The following is a 23,557-nucleotide window of genomic DNA, read 5'->3' as shown; positions in this document are numbered from 1 at the left end:
CAGTACTCTTGCCTGGAAAATCCCATGGATGGAGGAGCCTGGTAGGCTGCAGTCCATGGGGTCGCGAAGAGTAGGACATGACTGAGCGACTTCACTTTCGCTTTTCACTTTATGCATTGGAGAAGGAAATGGCAACCCACTCCAGTGTTCTTGCCTGGAGAATCCCAGGGACCGGGGAGCCTGGTGGGCTGCCGTCTCTGGGGTCGCACAGAGTTGGACATGACTGAAGCGACTTAGCAGCAGCAGCAGCAGTGTTAGAAAGTGTTCTAATTTCATTCTTCTACACATAGCTGTCCAGTTCTCCCAGCACCATGTATTGAAGAGACCGTCTTTCCCCATTGTATATTCTTGCCTCCTTTGTCAAAGATAAGGTGCCCATAGGTGCATACGCTTGTCTCTGGGCTTTCTGTCTTGTTCCATTGGTCTGTATTTCTGTTTTTGTGCCGGTACCATACTGTTTTGATGACTGCAGCCTTGTTGTATTGTGAAGTCAGGAAGGTTGATTCCTCCAGCTCCATTGTTCTTTCTCAAGATTGCTTGGAATATTCAGTGTCTTTTGTGTTTCCATATGAATTGAAAAAGTTTTGCTTATAGTTCTGTGAAAAATGCCATTGGTAATTTGATAGGGATTGCATTGAATCTGTAGATTGCATTTGGTAGTATAGTCATTTTCACAATATTGATTCTTCCAACCCAGGAACATGGAATATCTCTCCATTTGTTTATGTCATCTTTGATTTCTTTCATCAGTGTCTTAGTTGTTGCATGTGGAATCTTTGATTTTTGTTGTGACATGCAGGATCTTTAGTTGCAGCATGAGCGCTCTTAGTTGCAGGATGTGGGATCTAGTTCCCTGACCAAGGGTCGAATCTGGGTCCCCTGCATTGGGAGCATGGAGTCTTAGCCACTGGACCACCAGGGTATGACTGTGTTTGGTTTTATAAGGAACTGCCAAACTGTCTTCCAAAGTGGCTGTACCAGTTTGCATTCCCACCAGCAATGAATGAGATTTCCTGTTGCTCCATATCCTCACTAGCATGTGGTGTTGTCAGTGTTCCAGATTTTAGCCATTCATATAGGTGTGTAGTGATGTTGTTGTTCAGTTGCTAAGTCATGTCCTATTCTTTGTGACCCCATGAACTGCAGCATGCCAGGCTTCTCTGTCCTTCACTATCTCCCAGATTTTGCTCAAATTCATGTCCATTGAATTGGTGATGCTATCTAACCATTTCATCCTCTGTTGCTGCCTTCTTCTTTTGCCTTCAATCCTCCCCAGCATCAAGATCTTTTCCAGTGAGTTGGCTCTTTGTGTCAGGTGGCCAAAGTATTGGCGCTTCAGCATCTGCTCTTCCAATGGATATTCAGGGTTGATATCCTTTAGGATTGACTGGTTTGATGTCCTTGTAGTCCACAGGACTCTCACAAGTCTTCTCCAGCACCACAATTCGAAAACATAAATTCTTTGACACTCAGCCTTCTTTATGGTCCATCTCTCACATCCGTACATGACTAACAGAAAAGCCATGTGCCGGGGTCCAGCCCTGGTGGATCCAGGGAATTCGAAGCGGGGACGGCGTCGGCAAGGATCAAGAAACAATTGCTTAATTAAATGTTAATTAAGGATATAAAGAGTGGTTAAATAAGGATAGCTCAGTGAGGAAATTCAGTGGAGAAAAGAGGCTGAATAATTCAGCCAGAAGGTGAGAGAAAGAACGACATGGGGAGACCAAGTTTCGGTGAACAAGGCCCGCACTTTATTTTCCAAAGTAGTTTTTATACCTTAAGTTATGCATAGAGGATAATGGGGGAAGGTGTAGAGTCATGCAGTAAGCCAGGCTTTCTTCCTGCAAACTTATCATATGCATAAGTTTAGGTGATTTGCATCATCTTCTGGCCCGGAGGCCTGTTAACATTTTAAGACTCTTTATTCAGAAAACTTATTTTTCTCTAAAGGTGATTAGTCAGGCGCCACCCTCCAAAAGCATTAGATAAAGTTGCATTCCTATAGGGCAAGGGTGTGGTGGGCTATAACAAGAAAAAGAATTAACTCAAGGGTCCAAGGTTACAAACATTAAAGCTACTACTTACACCAATTATGTCAATCAATACACTGCCAGGGACACAGCAGGTAAGGGATATGGAGACTTAGCAGCAAACATTGGCCCAACAAGTGACAAACCCTTCACCAATACAATTTCTAATCAATCTTTTAACTGCTCAAAGGAATCTGTATTTAGACAGTTTAGAACATCTCATGCCTCTCACAGTTGGGAGGCTCTGAGCAATCACATGTGGCCGGAAAAACCTATTCAGGCAGGCTAGAGGACTTCCAGAGGAGTTTGTAGGTTGAAACACTATCACACCCAGGAACTTTATTAACTGGAGCCGTAAGTTAACTCCTTTTTTCAGAGAGAGGTAGTGGGGGACAGCCCCCCGTAAAGTCAGAGGTGTAGGTGAGAGCACAAAGCAGAAAGTAGGCAGACTCTGGTTTTGGGGGTAGATGCTCGAGAATTTCCAGGGGGACTCCTGAGGCTGGATCCCGCCTTTGCGTATGCCGAGCCTCCTTCCTCTGACCTTTGCCATGGGCGGAGCTCCTGCTCCTGGCATCCATGTTATTGTTCATTCGCCAAGTTGTGTCTGACTCTATGTGACCCCGTGGACTGCAGCATGCCAGGCTTCTCTGCCCCTTACCATCTCCCAGAATTTGCTGAAGTTCATGTCCGTTGCATTGATTTTGCCATCCAACCATCTCATCCTCTGTTGCTATCTTCTTCTGCTTTCAATCCCTCCTAGCATCAGGGTCTTTTCCAGTGAGTTGGCTCTTTGTATCAGTGGCCAGAATATTGGAGTTTCAGCTTCAGCATCAGTCTTTCCATTGAGTATTCAAGAGTTGATTTCCTTTAAGATTGACTGGTTTGATCTCTTTGCTGTCCAAGGGACTCTCAAGAGTCTTCTTCAGTACCACAGTTCAAAACCATCAATTCTTCAGCCCTCTGCCTTCTCTATGGTCCAGCTCCCACAGCTGTACATGACTACTGGAAAAACCATAGCTTTGACTATATGGACCATAGCTTTGACTATATGGACCTTTGTTGACAAGTGGTATCTTTGCTTTTTAACACACTAGGTTTGTGTAGGTTTTTCATAGCTTTTCTTCCAAGGAGCAAGTGTCTTTTAGGCTGTGTCTTTATGCAGTCACCATCTGCAGTGATTTTAGAGCCCAAGCAGGGGAAATCTGTCACTGTTTCCATTGTTTCCCCGTCTGTTTGCCAGGAAGTGATAGGACTGGCTGCCATGATCTTAGTTTTTTCAATGTTGATTTTAAGCCAGCCTTTTTACTCTCCTCTTTCACCCTTGTCAAGAGGCATTTTAGTTCCTCTTCATTTTCTGCCATTAAGGTGGTGGTATCTGCATACGGGAGGTTAATATTTCTCCCAGCAGTCTTGATTCCAGCTTGTGATTCATCCAGCCTGGCATTTCATACAATGTATTCTGCATAGAAGTTAAACAAATAGGGTGACAGTATGCACCCTTGTCGTACTCCTTTCCCAATTTTGAACCGGTCACTTGTTCCATGTGAGGTTCTAATTGTTGCTTCTTGATGCACACAGGTTTCTCAGGAGAGAGGTAAGGTAGTTTGGTTTTCCCATCCTGTTTTTTTTTTTTTTTAAGAATTTTCCAATTTGTTGTGATCCACAAGGCAATGGCACCCCACTCCAGTACTCTTGCCTGGAAAATCCCATGGATGGAGGAGCCTAGTAGGCTGCAGTCCATGGGGTCGCTAAGAGTCAGACACGACTGAGCGACTTCACTTTCACTTTTCACTTTCATGCATTGGAGAAGGAAATGGCAACCCACTCCAGTGTTCTTGCCTGGAGAATCCCAGGGACCGGGGAGCCTGGTGGGCTGCCGTCTCTGGGGTCGCACAGAGTCGGACACAACTGAAGTGACTTAGCAGCAGCAGCACACAATCAAAGGCTTTTGCATTGTCAGTGAAGCAAAAGTAGATGCTTTTCTGGAATTCCCTTGCTTTCTCTATGATCCAATGTATGTTGGCAATTTGTTCTTCTACATTTTCCAAACCTTGTACTTCTGGAAGTTCTTGGTTCACATACTGCTGAAGCCTAGCTTGATGGATTTTGAGCATAAACTTTACTAGCATGCAAAATAAGCACAATTGTTCAGTAGTTTGACAATTCACTATCTCAATATTATTTTGATTTGCATTTTCCTGATGACATATGATATGGAGCATCTTTTTATATGAAAAAACCTTAAGCTTTTAAATGTATTTTCCTATTTAGCCTTGGAATAACTTTTACGAGCTAGGTAAAATAGATGTTTTTATCTCGGGTGTGCAGATAAGAAAATTTAGATTTAGAAAGGTTTAATGACTGACCAGGATTTATGAGCAGAGTAAGTAGTAGAATTGTGTTAAAATATTTTTTTGACTCAGCCTTGAGTTCTTCATACCATGCAGAAATAATCTTGTTAGGATTATCAAACTGTTTTTACTATTCTTCACATTCATATGAGAACAACACATATCATCTGTGTCAAAATTTATAGAATAAAATACTTCAGTATACCTTGTTTTATTTGACCTTTATAAGCATGAAATCTAGCCCTTGTTGTTTTTTAGTTGCTAAGTTGTGTCCAGCTCTTTTGTAACCCCTTGGACTGTAAGCCCTCCAAGCTCCTCTATCCTTGGGATTTCCAGGCAAAAATACTGGAGTGGGTTACCATTTCCTTCTCCATAGGATCTTTGCAACCCAGGGAACAAATCCACATCTCCTGCATTGGCAAGGCGGATTCTTTACCATTGAGCCACTAGGGAAGCTCATCTAGTCCTTAGAGGTAGGTAAAATTCCAGGCACAAGTTATATGTTATCGAAAATATGAACCTAATTTTCATAAATTCAAATTTTGTGCTCTTTTCCATGTTTCTTAATATTATTGCATAATGTAAATATTCTGCCATTGGAACCTGTTCTCAGGATGAGGACATCTGAATTTAATAAAAAAAGAGGAGTGAAAAATTTAGAGTTTGATAGGCATACCATATCTCCATATACACTCATTTCCCCCTTGGTTCTTGACCTCAGGATACACCCACACTCAAGTGTGAATAAGTGGAGCTAAAACACCATTATGCCCAGAGCAGTAGTAATGGTACATTTGCTATACAGGAAGGGAAAATTTTTGTGCATCCCAGCAGAATGCTTGCTGCCAGAGGAAAAACCTTGTTTTGGGGAATAATGGTCCTTTTAAGGCCACTTAATAAATGGTATAAAAGTGGATTTCCTTGGTAGGTAATGGCTTCCACTCTTTCCCGTCCTGAAAACTTAAAGAAAAAAACAGTAAAAATCAGTCAGCGGAATAGCTACCATCCTGAAGACAGTCAGTAAATAAGTGATAGCAGAGCATATCCTTTTTCCAGTAAAGCCTCTTTTGCTGACATAATTGCATTTGACAGTTTCCATCAATATAACTCCAATGAGCAAGACCCTATGTGAGCCTTATAATGATGATAGTAATAATAAAACAGTAAGTAGCATTCACTTACATTACTGATTATTGATTATTCATCAAATGTTCATTTGGTACCTACTAAACCAGGTTTGTGCTGGGTACTAGTAATACAATTGTGAGCAAAACTGATCTCTCCTTCTCCAGCTAACAATCAGTCTAATAGAAAACAGACAAGCAACTAATTGCAGTAAAGAGTTGGAATTAAATAGAGGTAGGCTGAGGAACAGAGAATGCAACGGCAACCCACTCCAGTACTCTTGCCTGGAAAATCCCATGGATGGAGGAGCCTGGTGGGCTACAGTCCATGGGGTCACTAAGAGTCGGACACGACTGAGCGACTTTACTTTCACTTTTCCCTTTCGTGCATTGGAGAAGGAAATGGCAACCCACTCTAGTGTTCTTGCCTGGAGAATCCCGGAGACGGGGGAGCCTGGTGGGCTGCCATCTATGGGGTCGCACAGAGTTGGACACGACTGAAGAGACTTAGCAGCAGCAGCAGGCTGAGGAAACTGTGTGTAGGAAAATCTTCTCAGAAGAAATGAGGTTTAAGCTAAGGTCCAAGAATGTATAAAAAGACCAAAGGAACAATCAGAGAGAACTATAGCTGTGAAGCCTTAAAGGTGTGTGTGAGAGCGAGTATGGCATGTTTAACAGATAAAAACTCCAACAAGCCTGAGAATTGTGCAAATAATGATAGAAAGGAAGATAATAGCAGCTAAGTAGTGCCCTCTGTGCACTTTAGACTAAAGGACTTTAGACTTTATCCATTGAAGAGTTTTAAGAAGAGAAATCACCTAGTTATTTCTGCATTTTAAAAAGATCTTTCTGACTGCAGTATTTGTTTTGTTAAATTCATACACTATCACTTAGAAAATAGATACTTATTATATGATATTTGCATTAATAGGGCATTAGGAATCAAGGGGGACAGAACTAAAGTGAAGTCATTTGGGAGGGTGTTACAGGATGATGCTGGCTTGGACTAGTGGACATAACTGTGGAAGTAAAGTGAAACTGACAGACTAAAGATAAATATTTTGGAGGTAGAATTGGCAAGGCTCAATGAATAATTGGATGTGTAGGGTCAGAGAAAGTGAAGAAGCAGGAATACCTCTGGGTTTTATGGTACCATTACTGAAATGAAAAACAGAAAAAGGGCAAGACTGAATAGAAAGGTAAGTTGAGCTATAGTTGTAAAACTATATACAACTGTATAGTTGGAGAGAGGTCTGGGATGAAGATACAAATCTGTAAAATATGTGTAGAGAGGAGTGTTTCCAGGGAGAGCTTTAAGGACCATCAACATCTAAGCATCTTAAATATTGAAGAAAGAGGCTGCAAATGATAAGAGGCAAAACAGGGGAATGTAGTTTAATGGATATAAAAATCATTCAAGACAGAAGAATGAATGATACTGTTAGATGCTACTGAGCAGTCAAGTCTGGAAAAGAAGTGAAGAGTGAAAAAGAAAAAGGGAGCTTTCTTGGTGACTCATATGGTAAAGAATCTGCCTGCAATGGAGGTAGACCCGAATTCAACCCCTGGGTCCAGAACATCCCCTGGAGAAGGGAATGGCTACCCACCCCAGTATTCTTGCCTGGAGAATTCCATGGACAGAGGAGCAAAATGATGAAGGAAGAGGCTGCAAATGATAAGAGGTAAAACAGGGGAATGTAGTTTCATGGATAGAAAAGTCATTTAAGACAGAAGAATGAAAGATACCGTCAGATGCTGCTGAATAGTCAAGCACAGAAAAGAAAAGGTACATTAAAAATGTGGTGAAGGTTTTACATGAAGACATTGGTAACCTGGCAAGAATGGCTTAAATGGGGTGGTAAGGAGGGTGAGGGAAAAATAGGGTGCTAGGGTCTTGGGATATCTGCATTGTGTTGAAGAAAATAGGAGGCGATATGTTGGAGACAGTGAATGTAGATAATTCATTCAAGAAATGTGACTGTGAAGGAGGAAAAAACATTTATAAGGCTAAGTTGTTAAAGAGAGGTATACAGTGATTAAGGGAAATTTTTTTCTTATATCATGGTGGGATAAACTTGAATGTGTTCAGAATGCGATAATCAAAAGATCATGAAGGATACAGAGTCCAGAGATAACTACTAGTAGGTTCGAGGAGGCTGAATGGAATAGGTTTCACCAGAGGTTGTAATGTATTGTCAGTTATTACTTCGTGCTTTCTAAGAGTAAATGATGAGTCAGAGAATTTATGGTTATTTGCCTAAATGCGTGCTTTTCTTGCCTTAGCCAAATTTCCTGATTAGGCAGCTTTCCTCCTCAGCCTGCTGTGAATATTCCCTGGGAAAGGGAGGTTAAGGAAATCATTGTTCCTTGGACTGCTTTTATCTGATTGGAGACCTTACCTTGTTTCACTTTGCCTTCGGCCTGTCTTTATGGACAGCTCGGCACCTGAAGTACTGATCTGGAGCCCTGGGCATCCATCCTGCAAATGTAGGCTTTTGTATAGGTGCAAGGATTGGTGAGGATTAGAGAAGGGATGGATTTCCATGGATTCATTTCCTTGTCTAAAAGTGATTCAGAGAGGGGCACATAGGCATTTCATAGAATTTTTGTTTATTGTTTGTCATTCTCTCGCTCAGTCATGTCCGAATCTTGGTGACCCCATGGACTGAATCCCACCAGGCTCCTCTGTCCATGGGATTTCCCAGGCAAGAATATTGGAGTGGGTTGCCATTTCCTTCTCCAAGGGATCCTCCTGACCCAGGGTTCGAACCTGCATCTCTGGTGTCTTCTACATTGGCGGGCAGATTCTTTACCACTGAGCCACCAGGGAAGCTTGTTTATTGTTATTGCCCCCAAATATATTAATAAATCCACCCCGTGTCACCTATTTAAACTATTCAAAAAGCCAGAGCTGTCATGTAGATTCAAAGAATGATATTCCCAATTTTACATATATTGTTTCAGAAAATAGAAAGAGGACACTCTCCTAGCACATTTTATGAGGATAGAATAACCATGATGCCCAAACCAACAAGACAACTTGAGAAGAAAAAGTACATAGCCCAGTTTTATTTATTAATGTAGAGGCAAAAAGTCCTAAATAAAAGCCTCCAGACCCTGGATGGTTTTATTAGTGAAATAATACCAGTCTTAGACAAACTCGTTCAGAAAATAGAGGAGAGGCAGGAACACTTTGCACTTGGTTTTAGGAGCCTGGCATAATTGTGATACCAAAATCTGACAAAGGCATTATCGTAAAAGAAAACTGGAGGCCATTATCCCTTATGAACATAGGTGTAAAAACCAGTAGTAAAATATTAGCAAAGATAATCTTATGGCATATTTGACAAAGTTCAGTTTAACCTAGATATGTAAGGTTAGTATTACCCCAAATACTAACCAAATTAGTATTTGGGGTAATACTAATTTGGGGATAATCAAATATTACCCCCACATCAATTCAAAATGGATCATGAACCTAAGCATAAAGGCTAAAACCATAAAGTATTTGGAAATAAAATGTAGGAAAATATTTTTTGTGTCCTTGGCATGGACAAAATTTTCTTAGACAAGATACTAAGAGCACTAACTTTTAAAAAAGAAAACTGGCAAGTTGACCTTCATCAAAATTAAACTTTTGCTCATAAAGGTACCACTTAAAGGAATTTCCTGACGGTCTATTGGTTAGGACACTACGTCTCCACTGCAGAGGGCATGAGTTCAATCCCTGGTCAGGAAATTAAGATCCTGCCAACTGCATGCTCCCCACCCACCAAGGGGAAAAAAAAAAGACACCAATTGATGACTCCAGTAGGCCAGCCACAGGCTGGGAGAAAATATTTATCAAAGTATCTAACAAAGGACTTATATCTAGAACATATGAGGACCTCTTCTACTCAATAGTAAAAAGATAAACAGTTCACTTATAAAGGGGGCAAAATATTTTGTACAAGAATATGTACTGATGACTAATAAGCACGTGACATGGTTGACATTCATCCGGAAAATGTCAGTTGAACCCACAGTGAGATACCAATACACACTCACAAGAATGGTTAAAATTTAAAATACTGATATCATGTAAGTGGCATGAATGTAGAGCAATTATGTTATTAGTGAGGGTAATCTATATTAGCTAGAATGTGAAGCAATAGAAACTCCATACATTGTTAATACAAGTATAACATAGTATTAATACAATCACTTTAGAAAAAGATCTAGTAGTTTCTTATAAACTAAACATACACCAATCCTATAACCCAGCAATCACACTTTTATTTACTCAAGATAAATGAGATACATGCCTGTTGTGAAAGACTTGTACAGGAGTGTTAGTAGCTAAAACCTGAATCGCATCCAAATGTCCATTAGTAGGAGAAAGGATAAATAAAATATGTTCTATTAGTATGATTGGATTTGCTACTGTTACATGCAGGAACATGGATGTATTTCTGAACACTATGCTGAATGAAATAAGCCTTATATAAAAGGGTTCATACTTGTATAATTCCATTCATATGAAGCTCTGGAAAAAAAAATCTATGGTGAAAATATAGGAATTGTATTTGCTTGGGGTGAGGGAATAGTGGTTTATTGGGGATTTACTAAGAAAATATATGATAAAACTTTCTGGAGTGATGGAAATGTTCTGTACTTTGGTAGGGATTTAGGTTACCTGAGTGTATACAATTATTATACTTATTGATTGATACACCTAAGATTTGTGCAGTTTAGTGTTTGTAAGTTTACCTTATGGAAAAAAAACCAACATCGTGAAACAGTTGTAAACAAATACTGGATTCTAGTTCATGATATACATGCTGAAGTATGTGCTAATGTCTATAGTCTACTTTGAGATGCATTTAAAAAAAAAGAAAAGAAAAAAACACAGGTGGGTAGATGGCTAAATATGTGACAAAGAAAATAATCACAAAGTTTTAACAGTTGTACAGTTTGGATTGTGGGTGTGTATGTGGATGTTCACTATACAAATTTTGAGAATTTTTATCTCCCTCCATATGTAAAAATAAGTTCCAAGTATATTCACAGACTTAGTGTGAAAAGTAAACCTATAATCTTTTAGAAGAAAATATAAGTAAATGTATTCATGGCTCTGTGTGTCAGGGATATATTTCTTATATGTAAAAACATAACATAAAGGAGAATGATAAAATAGATGGTATAAAAATTAAATTCTTTGACTCTATTAAAAAATAAAAAGATTAAGAGGACATTTTCAATGAATATAATAAAGAGATCAAACCAGTCATTCCTAAAGGAAAGCAACCTTGAATATTAATTGGTAGGATGAATGCTGAAACTCCAATACTTTGGCTACCTGATGTGAAGAGCCAGCTCATTGGAAAAGAGTCTGATGTTGGGAAAGATTGAAGGCAAAAGGAGAAGAGGATGAGATAGTTAGATAGCATCACTGAATCAGTGGACATGAATTTGAGCAAACTCCAGGAGATAGTGAAGGACAGAGAAGCCTGGAGTGCTGCAGTCGCAGAGAGTCAGACACGTCTTAGCTACTGAACAACAGTCCACAAATAATTAGTATCCAGAATATGTCAGGTGAATGCCTATAACCTGATAAGAAAAAAAATCTAATAGAAAAATCGGCCAAGGATATAGACTTGGCCCTGTGTCTTGATGGGTCCCCCAACCATAGATACAGATGGCTGACTATAATGTGTGGTGTCATTTTATCTAAGGGACTTGAACATCTGCAGGTTTTGGTTATCTGCTGGGAGTTCTGGAACCAGTTCTCCACTGATACCAAGTGAACACTGTAAGTGGGTAATTCACAGTTGAGGAAACCCTAATGACCTAACCATATAAAACATTGTTTAGCTTCACTAGTAATTATGGGAAATGCAAGTTAAAACCATATATGATATGATCACAGCCATTAGATTAAACAAAATTAAACAGTCTAACAAATACCAGGTATTGGAGAGTATGTGAAATCGTTTGTTTGACAAATACTTTTTGAGCATCTCTTGTACTACTTGCCAGTCACTGTCCTAAGTCATTGAGATGCATTAGTAAATAAAACAGACAAGATCCCTGTGCTCGTGGAGCTTAGATTCTAGTGGGTAAAGACAGAAAATGAACAATAAACATAATAAACAAGTACGTTAGAAGTGATAGGTGTATTGAAGATGTGTAGGTTATAAAAGTAGAGTGGAGTAGGAGGGTGAGGGGGGGGAAACAAGTTGTAATATATAGAGCTGTCAGGGTAGTAGGCTTCATTAAGAACTCAGGTGAAAATTGAGCCAAGAGATTTGAAGGTCATAGGGGTTAGCCAGGGAAGAGGAGCATTTTAGGCAGAGTGTACAGGTAAGCACAAGGCTTTAGGCAGAAGAATACTTGATGTGTCTGACAAACAATAGAGTCCAGTGTGGCTGGATCAAGGTGTGCAAGTGGACTGGAGAGAGAAGGTCAGAGAGATACTGGGGAGGGGAGGTGGGTTATCTAGCTAGGTCTTGACTTTTATTCATGAATGAAATGGGGAGCCATTCCAGGGTTTTGAGCAGGAGTGTTGTGATCTTACTGACCTTTAAAAGGATCATTGTTATGTTGAGACTAGACTGTGGAGGGGTAAGGTAAGGATAGAAGCAGGAATGGGATACCAATTGGGAGACAGTTGTGAGGCTGGGGAGAGGACCATCAGTCCTTAGATCACAATAGCAAAACCCAAGAGATTCTGTAACCCATTTAACAGTAAAACATGACCTCATTTGAGCTCTTCTGGTGACAAACCTGAATTGAGATTCTAGAGTTTTATCATATTTATTGTGGTCCTCATACATTTAACTGGAGAAATGTTGATTTGTGTGATATGTTTTGTTGGTGACCTAGTCTTTGTTGAGGGTGTTTTATATTATACGTGTGTGTATATGTATGAGTGTGTATATGCTATTACCTGTTCCCAATTCTGATTTCTGAAACATGATTAAATCCAAGGTTTTTCTTTAAGACAGTGTAAGCATTTGTCTTTGGAGACAGAGAAAAATCATTGTATTCTGACTGTATTTTAAATTTAAAGCACTTAAGAATTGCTGTTGGATGGGATGTGGTGTATGTTAAAAACAGAGGAGTCCAGATGCTCAGGGTTTTGGTCTGAACAGCAGAAGAAAAGAATTACCATCATCTGAGATATGAACAGGCTGTAGTTGGAGCCCGTTTTGGTGGAGAGGACATGTTCAGTTTTGGACAAGTTGGAGTTGAGATGTTGAGAAGGCAATTGATTATTATAAGTGTCGGGAGTTTGGGAGATAGGTTTGGAAAGGAGAACTCTTAGAAAGTGTTGGTTCAGTTCAGTTCAGTTCAGTCACTCAGTCGTGTCTGACTCTTTGCAACCCTGTGGACTGCAGCACGCCACGCTTCCCTGTCCATCAACTCCCAGAGCCTACTCAAACTCATGTCCATCACATTGGTGATGCCATCCAACCATCTCATCCTCTGTCATCCCCTTCTCCTCCTGCCTTCTATATTCCCCAGCATCAGGGTCTTTTCCAGTGAGTTGGTTCTTCGCATCAGGTGTCCAAAAGTATTGGAGTTTCAGCTTCAGCATCAGTCCTTCCAACGAATATTCAGGACTGATTTCCTTTAGGATGGACTGGTTGGATCTCCTTGCAGTCCAAGGGACTCTCAAGAGTTTTCTGCAACACCACAGCTCAAAAGCATCATTTCTTCGGTGCTCAGTTTTCTTTATAGTCCAACTCTCAAATCCATACATGACCACTGGAAAAACCATAGGTTTGACTAGATGGACCTTTGTTGGTAAAGTAATGTCTCTGCTTTTTAATATGCTGTCTAGGTTGGTCAGAGCTTTTCTTCCAAGGAGCAAGCATCTTTTAATTTCATGGCTGCAGTCACCATCTGCCGTGATTTTAGAGCCCCCCAAAATAAGTCTGTCACTGTTTCCATTGTTTCCCCATCCATTTGCCATGAAGTGATGGGACCAGATGCCATGATCTTAGTTTTCTGAATGTTGAGTTTTAAGCCAACTTTTTCACTTTCCTCTTTCACTTTCATCAAGAGGCTCTTTAGTTCTTTGCTTTCTGTCATGAGGGTGGTGTCATCTCCATATCTGAGGTTATTGATATTTCTTCAGACAGTCTTGATTCCAGCTTGTGCTTAATCCAGCCCAGCGTTCCTCATGATGTACTCTGCATGTAAGTTAAATAAGCAGGGTGACAATGTACAGCCTTGACATACTCCTTTCCCAATTTTGGAACCAGTCTGTTGTTCCATGTCCAGTTTTAACTGTTGTTTCTTGATCTGCATACAGATATCACAGGAGGCAGGTAAGGTGGTCTGGTATTCCCATCTCTTTAAGAATTTTCCACAGATTGTTGTGATCCACACAGTCCAAGGCTTTGTCATAGTCAATAAAGCAAAAGATGTTTTTCTGGAACTCTGTTGCTTTTTTGATGATCTGGCGGATGTTGGCCATTTGATCTCTGGTTCCTCTGCCTTTTCTAAATCCAGCTTGAACATTTGGATTGGAGGGGAAGGTAAATTGGTATCATCATTTTGGGAACAATTTCTGACTCAGTTCATGCCACAGCTAAGTGTATACTACCAAGAAACTTTTTATACATGTGGATGACAAAACAAGTATAGTATGTTTGTAGGAGCGTTTTCTTTTTGGAGAAGAAAAACATGGAAAGAAAATTAAGTTTCCATTTACTGGAGAATCAATAAATAAATATTATAAAAATTTATGGATTGGACCACTGTACTATAGCTATATGAAATAAAGTGAAATATATTCACATGGGTGAGTCTCCTAATTATAGTGTAGATTGATGTGAGCTGATGAATATATGCAGTGTTGTAAGTATATAATTTAAAAATATATAAAACAATGCTAGTAATTAAGGATATAGATAATAAAGACATATATGGAAAAGATAAACAAAAAATTAAGATAGTTGTTAAGTGGGACTAGTGGGAGGTGGGACTTGATAAATTTGGAAAGCATGTCACAGCGGCCCAACTTCTATTGTAGGGGTTATTTCTCATGCCAGCGGTGTGTATCATCAATCTCTATTGTAGTATTTTCTATAATTTATTTGTTTAAAATATTTTATAATTAAAAAAACCTTCCATTTCATTCCTCTCATACCCAGTACTAACACAAATCCTTCACAATCTATCAGCAGTTGATGGCTGGCCCAGTGAGTACCTGAAACCTACACTGGCCTGTTGGTTCCATCTAGTGGTGAAAGTGCTGCAGGTGTTCTGTGAAACATCTTCAGCAAGGAAGAATGAGGAGATGATAGTTAGCCAGACTGCTTAAATTTTATTATTTCACTAAAATTTAAGAGACAAAGGAAAATGTTATTTTTTAGAGCTAGTGAGTTTTTGCCATTATTAAAATGATGCTATAAATCTTCTAGGACATAGAGCACAGACTTTTAGGACTGAGATGGGTTCTTCTTTCTCTCTAAGTTGTGTTTGTGTTTTGTTTTTCAGAAGGAGCTGAGCCTTCCAAGAAGAGGCAGCTTGTAAGTAGATGATTATGATTGCGATTATGATCTCCTGGTTAGGAATCCCTCCTAGGGACTGTTTTCAGTATCACTCAGAGAACTCTTATTCATGAGTATATTTTTCTGTGGACTCTTTTCTGGGCCAGTGAAACCGGTGGACCAGCCAACTTCTCTCACTAGGTCAGCTCTTCCACTCTCCCTCATCACTCCCTACCTCAAATCCTCTCCTTTATGTCAATTTTTGTCTAACATTTGAGGGGAAGCCGCCAATTAAATACCCATCACAGTCTTATGCTTGTGTTCTGGAGTTTACTGAGTTTAGTAGTCATGCTTTTTGCGAATGTTAAAATTGAAGCTCTTAACATCTGCATCTGTCCCATAAATGGTACTAGGGAGAGGTCAACAAGTTGAGGCAAACAAAGGCTAAGTTTGGGATCACGGTTGGAATAAGGCTGTTGTTTACCTGTTTGTTCCATTCTGGCTTCAGGGCCCAGGGAAATTCATTAATGATCCTTGTCCCAGGATTTTAATTTCTAATATTTTCTTGGCCTGCTTTTTCCCTCAAGAATTCTTTTGGAGGTAGTACTGCAAATTTGGCTAATCAGGATCGTTTAGAATGCTTATTATGCAGATTAAAAACAAACATTTAAATGATAAAAAGCAGTTAGAATGCCGATTCTGAACTTATTTAAATTAAAATCTCCATGTTGAGGCCCAAGAGCCTATATTTTTTCGCCCCTGCACCCACACCCACCGTGATTTTGCTGAGAAACCAAATTTGAGAAACACTAAGGAAATAGGGCTATGTTAAAACAATGGCTTTGAAATTTTTCCTTACAGAAATACATGAGGCATAATTATGGAGGAGGACACAACAGTATTCATATATATTTATTAAGTATACTTTATACATCGTATGCATTTAAAAAAGTGTGAAACACATGGTTTTTCTGTTACTGTCTTTCTGGGATTTTGCTTTGTAAAAATGCTCTAATGATTAAATTATCCTCTGAGATTCTTACAAAGTCCTTTTGGCTACTTTATGAAAGCTCACTGTTATTTGATATAAAGAGACTTATGAGTCAGAAAACTCCTAGGGGTCAGTCTTGGCTATGTCACTTAATTAACTTTGTACTGTAGAGGAATCGCTTCATCTCAGTTGCTTTATCTATAGAATGAACATTTTGATACCTGTTTTTCTTCTTTTTTAATAGTTATTAGAAAGACAATATGTGTGATAGTGCTTCATTTTTTAGTTTTAGTTTAAGTGTATGTTACTTTAAATTTGGATATATTTTATTATTTAAGAGTCACCTTTCTGTCTGTATTTCTAGCAGTGAATCTCAGTTCTAGGTTCTCAGGTGTGCTGAGTCTTCTAAAAACTGGGCAGGAGTGCTGCCAGGACTCTTAACGGACCCACTTAATGATGCACTGAGTGGGTATATATAATTGAAAGAGAGTGACTTTTCAGCATCACATTCAGCAAATACTTGTACTTGGTGACTTTCCTATTATTTCCGGCATTTTTTTATTCTTTAGGTTCCTTTTTTTGGAAGTTCTCTGAGCTTTGCCTTTGCTTCAGGTTAGGTGAAATTAGTCACTTCTTTCAGGAATGTATACCTCTAATGAATAGTTTGCAGAGAAGGAAGCATATCCTGTGAAAGTGATTTTTGTTTGAAACTGGAGGAAATTTTAGACCAATTTAGCTTTAGAGACATTTCTTGGTTATTTTAGTGGTATCTAAAGTTAGGCTTATACTGCTGCTGCTGCTAAGTCACGTCAGTTGTGTCCAACTCTGTGCGACCACATAGATTGTGGCCCACCAGGCTCCCGTCCCTGGGATTCTCCAGGCAAGCATCCTGGAGTGGGTTGCCATTTCCTTCTCCTAATTACCTTTAAGTATTGCCATGCCGATTGTCTTGTAGGGTCTTAGTTCCCTGACCAGAGATTGAACTCGGGCTCTGACAGAGAAAGTACTGAGTCCTAACCATTAGATCGCCATGGAAATTATCCAGAAATACTTTTTAATACACTAACTCACATTTAAACAGTGGTTCATTCAATAAATTCATACTAATACCTGCTGTTTGTTGGGCACTGCTCTTAAGTTCTGAGGTTATAAGCTTCAATTAGATACATTTCTCTATTTTGGGAACTTAGAGTTAAGTTAACCAGAACAATAATTTAATTAAAAAAATCATTAGTATTAGAGGAGTATAAAGAATTTTACTCTGGAAGGAATCTTAGAAACATGGATGCTAATCTATACTTTGCCACTAACAAGTTATATATGGTTTTAACAGGAACTATCATTTCTAGGCTTGAAATTCTTCACTTGTAAATGAAATGACTGCTTTATCTGAACTCTGTGCTTAGTCATCTTCCCAGATAATGGTAGCTCCATGGTACCTCTTCTGCAGAGAGCTGGGCATGTCTTTGTATAGTGTGTGCAGTAGATGGCAGAATATGACTTAGCATCTTCAATAGAGAAATCAGGAAAGTAAGGGTACCTTACTTTTTATATGTGGTGTTGGTAAGGGTCTGATTTCAGTCCTTTGAATGTCCATAGCTGTTGTCCTAGCACCGTTATTGAGTAGTTGTCTTAGGTTTTAACAAGGTCACTGGTTTATCAGACTGTAGGGAGAACAGGAGTGAAAGCTGGAAAGTAAGTGAGGATACCATTACAAAATTCAGTCAAGATGATGACTACTTAGCCAGGGTGGTAGCAGCTTAGATGGTGAGAAGTGAATGGATTCTGGATGTATAAAAGGAGAACTGTCAATATTTGCTGATAGTTAATTTTGGTATATGAGAAAAAGAGAGAGATTGAGGTTGATGGTGAGGTTTTAAGGCTGAGTAGGTAGATGCATATGGTTGCCATTTACTTTACAAAATCGAGAATATTGTGAGTGGAGCAGGGATTTTTTGTTGTTATTGTTGCTCTTGGGATGGGCAGGATGGCGATTTTTGGAGGAATTGCAACTTTGGTGCTTGCTTGACATTCAAGAAAGAGTGTTGATAAAGAGATTGCATATGTGAATCCTGGGGATCAAGGATGAGATATGATCTGGAATTATACAGTTAGGGATTGAAAGCATATGTTAATAGATGATGATTTAAGTTATGGGATTGAATGAGATAAACTACTGAAATGCTACTTAAGTGTAGTCAACTGACAGGTGATGATCAATGAACTGCTTTAGTACAGAAGTTTAAACAATTTGACATTGTTGTGACCTTCAAGCATTTGATCATTTTTCTGTTGTTTTATATTTGTTGTGTTGTGCGATGATTTATAAATGGATGGAAATTTCACTTGGTCCTTCATCACAGCTAGTTTGAGAAGCACTGACCTGTTGAGTTAGTGAATCTAGTCATAAAAGAGATCTAAGGACTGAGCCCTGGGCCTCTTCAGCATTTACTTATTAGGAGACAAGAATATGTCAGTCAAGAAGCCTGAGAAAGGACATCCAAGTGAGGTTGCAATAAAACCAAGAGAGAGTGGTGTTTCCAAAGCCAGAAGAAAGTGTCAAGGCTATGTAAAATGACAACTAAGAATTGATTTTTGAGTTTAGTAATAGGGAAGACCCAATTGGTGACCTTGGCAAATGACATTGATCAGAGGTGGGTCCAAAGCTTGATTTGAATGGATTCAAGACAGAATAGGAGACAATATTACCTCTGTACTATTTGTATTTTAAAAAATGTCTAATTTCAATCTAATGTGTGAGGAAGCAATCAGAAAAGCTCAAATTGAGGTGATAATCTGTAAAACTGCTGGCCTGAACTCTTCAAAAATGTTGAAGTTGTAAAAGACCACAAACACTAAGAATATGTTCTAGATTGTTGGAGAAAAGAGGCCTGGTGAATAAATGTAGTTCTTGATTGATTTTTGGTTGGATCCTGGATTTTTTAAAATAGTTGAAGGATATTATTGGAACAATTAAGGAAATTTGAATGTGGACTTTTCTTTTGATGAAAAGGTGCCAATGTTAAACTTTGTTAGTGTGACAATCTTGTGGTTGTTCCTTGTTCTTACAGCAAGGACATTAATTGTGGAAGTATTTGAGAGAGGAATTATTATGATGTTTATAGCTAATTTTCAAATGATTCAGTTAATTAACACAAAGTGTGTGTGTGTATGTGTTAGAGCAAGAGAGGGAGTGAATAAGAGGAAAAGAGAATAGAGGAAAAAAAGCAATGAAGCAGTATGTTAACAGTTGTTAAAGGTAAGTGAAGCACATACAGAGTTTCATTTAATTATTCTTATTTCTTTTATGATATTTTGGGGAGGAGGTTCAGTTCAGTTCAGTCGCTCAGTTGTGTCCGATTCTGCCATTCCATGAATCGCAGCACGCCAGGCTTCCCTGTCCATCACCAACTCCCGGAGTTCACTGAGACTCATGTCCATCGAGTCAGTGATGCCATCCAGCCATCTCATCCTCTGTCATCCCCTTCTCCTCCTGCCCCCAATCCCTCCCAGCATCAGAGTCTTTTCCAATGAGTCAACTCTTCGCATAAGGTGGCCAAAATACTGGAGTTTCAGCTTTAGCATCATTCCTTCATACTATTATTTCAAAGTGATTTGTTGAAAAGAGGATTTTAGAAAGTAGGCGATACCTGGAAAGGTAATGGCATTGAGCATTTTTCTCTCTTTTCAAAGTATAAATAGGAGATATATCTTGTTTGTATGTCAGTGAAATTATCCAGTAACCAAGGAGATGTTGATGCAGGAGTGGAGAGAACAACTGCTGGAATATTCTTAATTAAGCAAAAATGGAGGCCATCTAAGTACATGTGGAAGTACTGGCCTTAGACAGGGATGTTGACAATTTGTCCCCAGCAGCCTCAAATACCTCATTTTATTTGTAAAAGATTATACATATAAAATGTATGGCATAGAACCTTCAATTTAGCACTCAACTATTTGTTATTGTTAAAGTGTTTACTGCAATGCCTGTTTAATTAGTAGACTTTGAAAAAGTGGTTGTTGTATGTTACTGTTTTTATTATTAGCAGGCTATAATTACCTGTTAAAAACTGTAAATTCTTTAGAAAAACAAATTAGTAAGATCCTAAACCAAGTTAAACGAGCAGTAGGGTGCTTTAGAAAAGTGACAGGCTATTCATGGTTGGTTTTGGTCACATTGGGAAGAGAGCAGCTAAATCCCAAGATGGGGAATGAGAACATCCAGGCTTGCAATGATACAGACTTTGTTGGGACAAGGTGGTTATGAAAGTTCTTTTGGCCTGGCTTATATCATTTATCTTAGCTGTAGCTTCCTGAAGTAAAATTGTTTTCATTTTAGAAAGCTACTTCATATTTAAACCCATTGGTGTATTATTAATATTTTTAATTGCATTAAAAAAATGTAGTCTAGAATATCAGACCTAGAAGAGCTGATAACTTTGTTGATAGTGTACATATCTGTGGGGAAATGATTGAAAGAAAACGAAGTTCTAAAGTGATTTCTATTTGTTTACCCAAGCCATAGGAATATTGTGTTTTGCTTTTTTCTCAGTTGAAACAGCTCTGAATGACTTCCCTTGCCTGGGTCTGTGGCAGAACCCCCTCTTAGCAGTGCCTATCAAATAGGATTTTTTTGTTTGTGAATCAGCACCAATATCTAGGCCCTATTCTTAGGAGCTCAGTGTCAGTGGTGTTCTAGTCTTTAGTTACCCAGAAAGTTAAGCTTTTCTAATACATAATACAACTCAAGGTAATTGTCCTTTTATTTCTTGAAACGTTTTTATTTCTTTGAGGCTGTGAGCAGTCAGTAGAGATAAAGAACAAACTGTAGGAGCAAAAAGGTAGCTACAGCACCTGTCATAGTGTGTGTGTGGCTCTTGGTAGCCTTTATTAAACTTGAGTCCTTGAGGATAGTTACCTTTGCAGTGTTGACTTGCTCATTTGATCAGTGGACTAGGACATCAGATATTGGATGAAAGTGGGAGAGTCAATTCTTAGGTAGGTTGATAAGAAGTCTTCGGTCTCTGAGGAGGAGAAAGGAGTCTGGGGCTCTTGAGGAAGAGATAGGGTTCTGAAGTTCTCAAGGAGGAGAAAAGGACAACGTTTTTTCTTTAAGCCCAGAGCTGATGATTGCACAACAAAACAACTCATCTTGCTCAAGGACATGTTTTCTCTTAAACTCTGTTCAGTTCAGTTCAATTCAGTCACTCAGTTGTGTCCGACTCTTTGGGACCCCATGGACTGCCGCACACCAGGCTTCCCTGTCCATCACCAACTCCCAGAGCTTGCTCAAACTCATGTCCACCAAGTTGGTGATGCTGTCCAACCATCTCATCCTCTGTCATCCCCTTCTCCTCCTCCCTTCTATCTTTCCCAGCATCAGGGTCTTTTCCAGTCAGTTCTTCTCATCAGGTGGCCAAAGTATTGGAATTTCAGCTTAAGCATGTCATTCCAATGAATATTCAGGACTGATTTCTTTTAGGATGGACTGGTTGGATCTCCTTGCAATCCAAGGGACTCTCAAGAGTCTTCTCCAACACCACAGTTCAAAAGGATCAGTTCTTTGGCTCTCAGCTTTCTTTATAGTCCACCTCTCACATCCATACGTGACTACTGGAAAAACCATAGCTTTGACTAGACAGACCTTTGTTGGCAAAGTAATGTCTATAGGTTTGTCATAGCTTTTCTTCCAAGGACCAAGCTAGAGTGCAATTGTGTGGTGGTTTGAACATTCTTTGGCATTGCCTTTCTTTGGGACTGGAATGAAAACTGACCTTTTCCAGTCCTGTGGCCACTGCTGTGTTTTCCAAAATTGCTGGCATATTGAGTGCAGCACTTTCACAGCATCATCTTTTAGGATTTGAAATAACTCAACTGGAGTCCCATTACCTCCACTAGCTTTGTTCATAGTGATGCTTCCTAAGGCCCACTTGACTTCGCATTCCAGGATATCTAGCTCTAGGAGAGTGGTCACACCATCGTGGTTATCTGGATCGTGAAGATCTTTTTGGATAGTTTTCTGTGTATTCTTGCAACTTCTTAATATCTTCTGCTTCTGTTAGGTCCATACCATTTCTGTCCTTTATCGTGCCCATCTTCGTATGAAATGTTTCCTTCGTATCTCTAATTTTCTTGAAGGGATTTCTAGTCTTTCCCATTCTGTTGTTTTCCTCTATTTCTTTGTATTGACAGTGAGGATTTTTTTAAAATCCTTGTTATTCTTTGGAACTTTTGAAAGTGACAAGTAGATTCAAGGGATTAGATCTGACAGACCGAGTGCCTGAAGAACTATGAAAAGAGGTTTGAGACATTGTATAGGAAGCAGTGATCAAGAAAAGTGACCATCAAGTAATGACCATCCCCAAGAAAAAGAAATGCAAAAAGACAAAATGGTTGTCCAAGGAGGCCTTACAAATAGCTGAGAAAAGAAGAGAAGTGAAAGGCAAAGGAGAAAAGGAAGAACCTTGCTATTCTTTGGAACTCTGCGTTCAGATGGGTAAATCTTTCCTTTTTTTCTATTGTTAGTTTTAATCCTGCTATCTTAAAATGTATATTGTGGGAGCGGGTCTGGTAAGACCTTTACAACCTTGAGACATTCTTTTGATTTACTGTAATAACCAATTGAAAAAGTATATAGCTCTCTTGCTAAGACTAGCGAGGGGGGCACACGCTGTCCTCCTTCTGATGATTATGTCAGAAGCTTTCTCTGTCCCTTTTTATGCTTTAATAAAACTCCGATTATGTCAGAAGCTTTCTCTGTCCCTTTTTATGCTTTAATAAAACTCCGCTACACAAAAGCTCTTGAGTGATCAAGCCTGGTCCCTGGTCCTGAAGCTAAATCTTCTTCAGAGATTCCGAATCCGACATCATTCACCATAAGCTATCAAAAGTAAATGCCATGTGTCTGCAATGGTAGTCAGTGAGCAGGGAAGACTTCCTGGGGCTCAAGGATTGGATGTATCAAACTTTAGCCCTGTGAAAGTGACATGTGAAACAGTATCATGTACTTTCCCACTCTGATGCAACTTGATGGTATTTGTCTAGATGAATGCTTCAGGAGAATGTGCTAAAAAGAGGTACCACCTGCTACACATTGTAAATCCTTTGTGTGTGTCAATAGTGCCTGATATAAGGCTTTAGTTTCTCTGTGGACTTTGCAAGTCAGGAAATTTTGATACCTGTAAGAACTTTGAAGGCCAGAGTGATAGCTTTGTGTTACATTTAATAGTCTATTTTTTAAAATTGGGCTTATACAGAAAATGGTCTTACATAGGTTCTCTACCTCCCAGTGGGAAGGCAGGGATTGACAGAGATTGGAAGGAATGGAGCAATAGTTACTACTAATTTCCCAGCAGGAACTATTTTGTTGTTAAAAAATGAACATGGTTTGTCAATGAGCCATAAGTGTGTAGACACAAGACCTGAAAATGGAAAATTTGTGAGAACCTGTATGTTACTGTTATGTTGAAAGTAGTTGTCATTCTGATCATTTGCACATTTATATCTCTTGACCTTGCAACTACTTTAATGTATTTGAATATCTCAAAGTCAGCTCAGTATTAGCATTTATAAAACT

At 39.1% G+C, this 23,557-nt stretch overlaps 1 protein-coding gene across 5 annotated transcripts in view; it reads left to right on the top strand.

The window, feature by feature from the left end:
- Window positions 1-23,557, top strand: part of MAST2 (microtubule associated serine/threonine kinase 2) — a 207,100-nt gene that overhangs the window by 76,298 nt on the left and 107,245 nt on the right. For all 5 annotated transcript variants that reach the window (XM_027537403.1, XM_027537402.1, XM_027537401.1 and 2 more), the window contains one exon: window positions 14,998-15,029. In XM_027537403.1, the coding sequence (XP_027393204.1) occupies window positions 14,998-15,029 (32 nt within the window). The remainder of the gene's footprint in view (window positions 1-14,997; window positions 15,030-23,557) is intronic.

This window comes from Bos indicus x Bos taurus, chromosome 3 (genome assembly GCF_003369695.1).
Source record: "Bos indicus x Bos taurus breed Angus x Brahman F1 hybrid chromosome 3, Bos_hybrid_MaternalHap_v2.0, whole genome shotgun sequence".
In the NCBI taxonomy this organism is placed as follows: Eukaryota; Metazoa; Chordata; class Mammalia; order Artiodactyla; family Bovidae; genus Bos; species Bos indicus x Bos taurus.
Note: the sequence above shows the minus strand (reverse complement) of the source record. Positions and strands in the feature narration are given on the sequence as shown.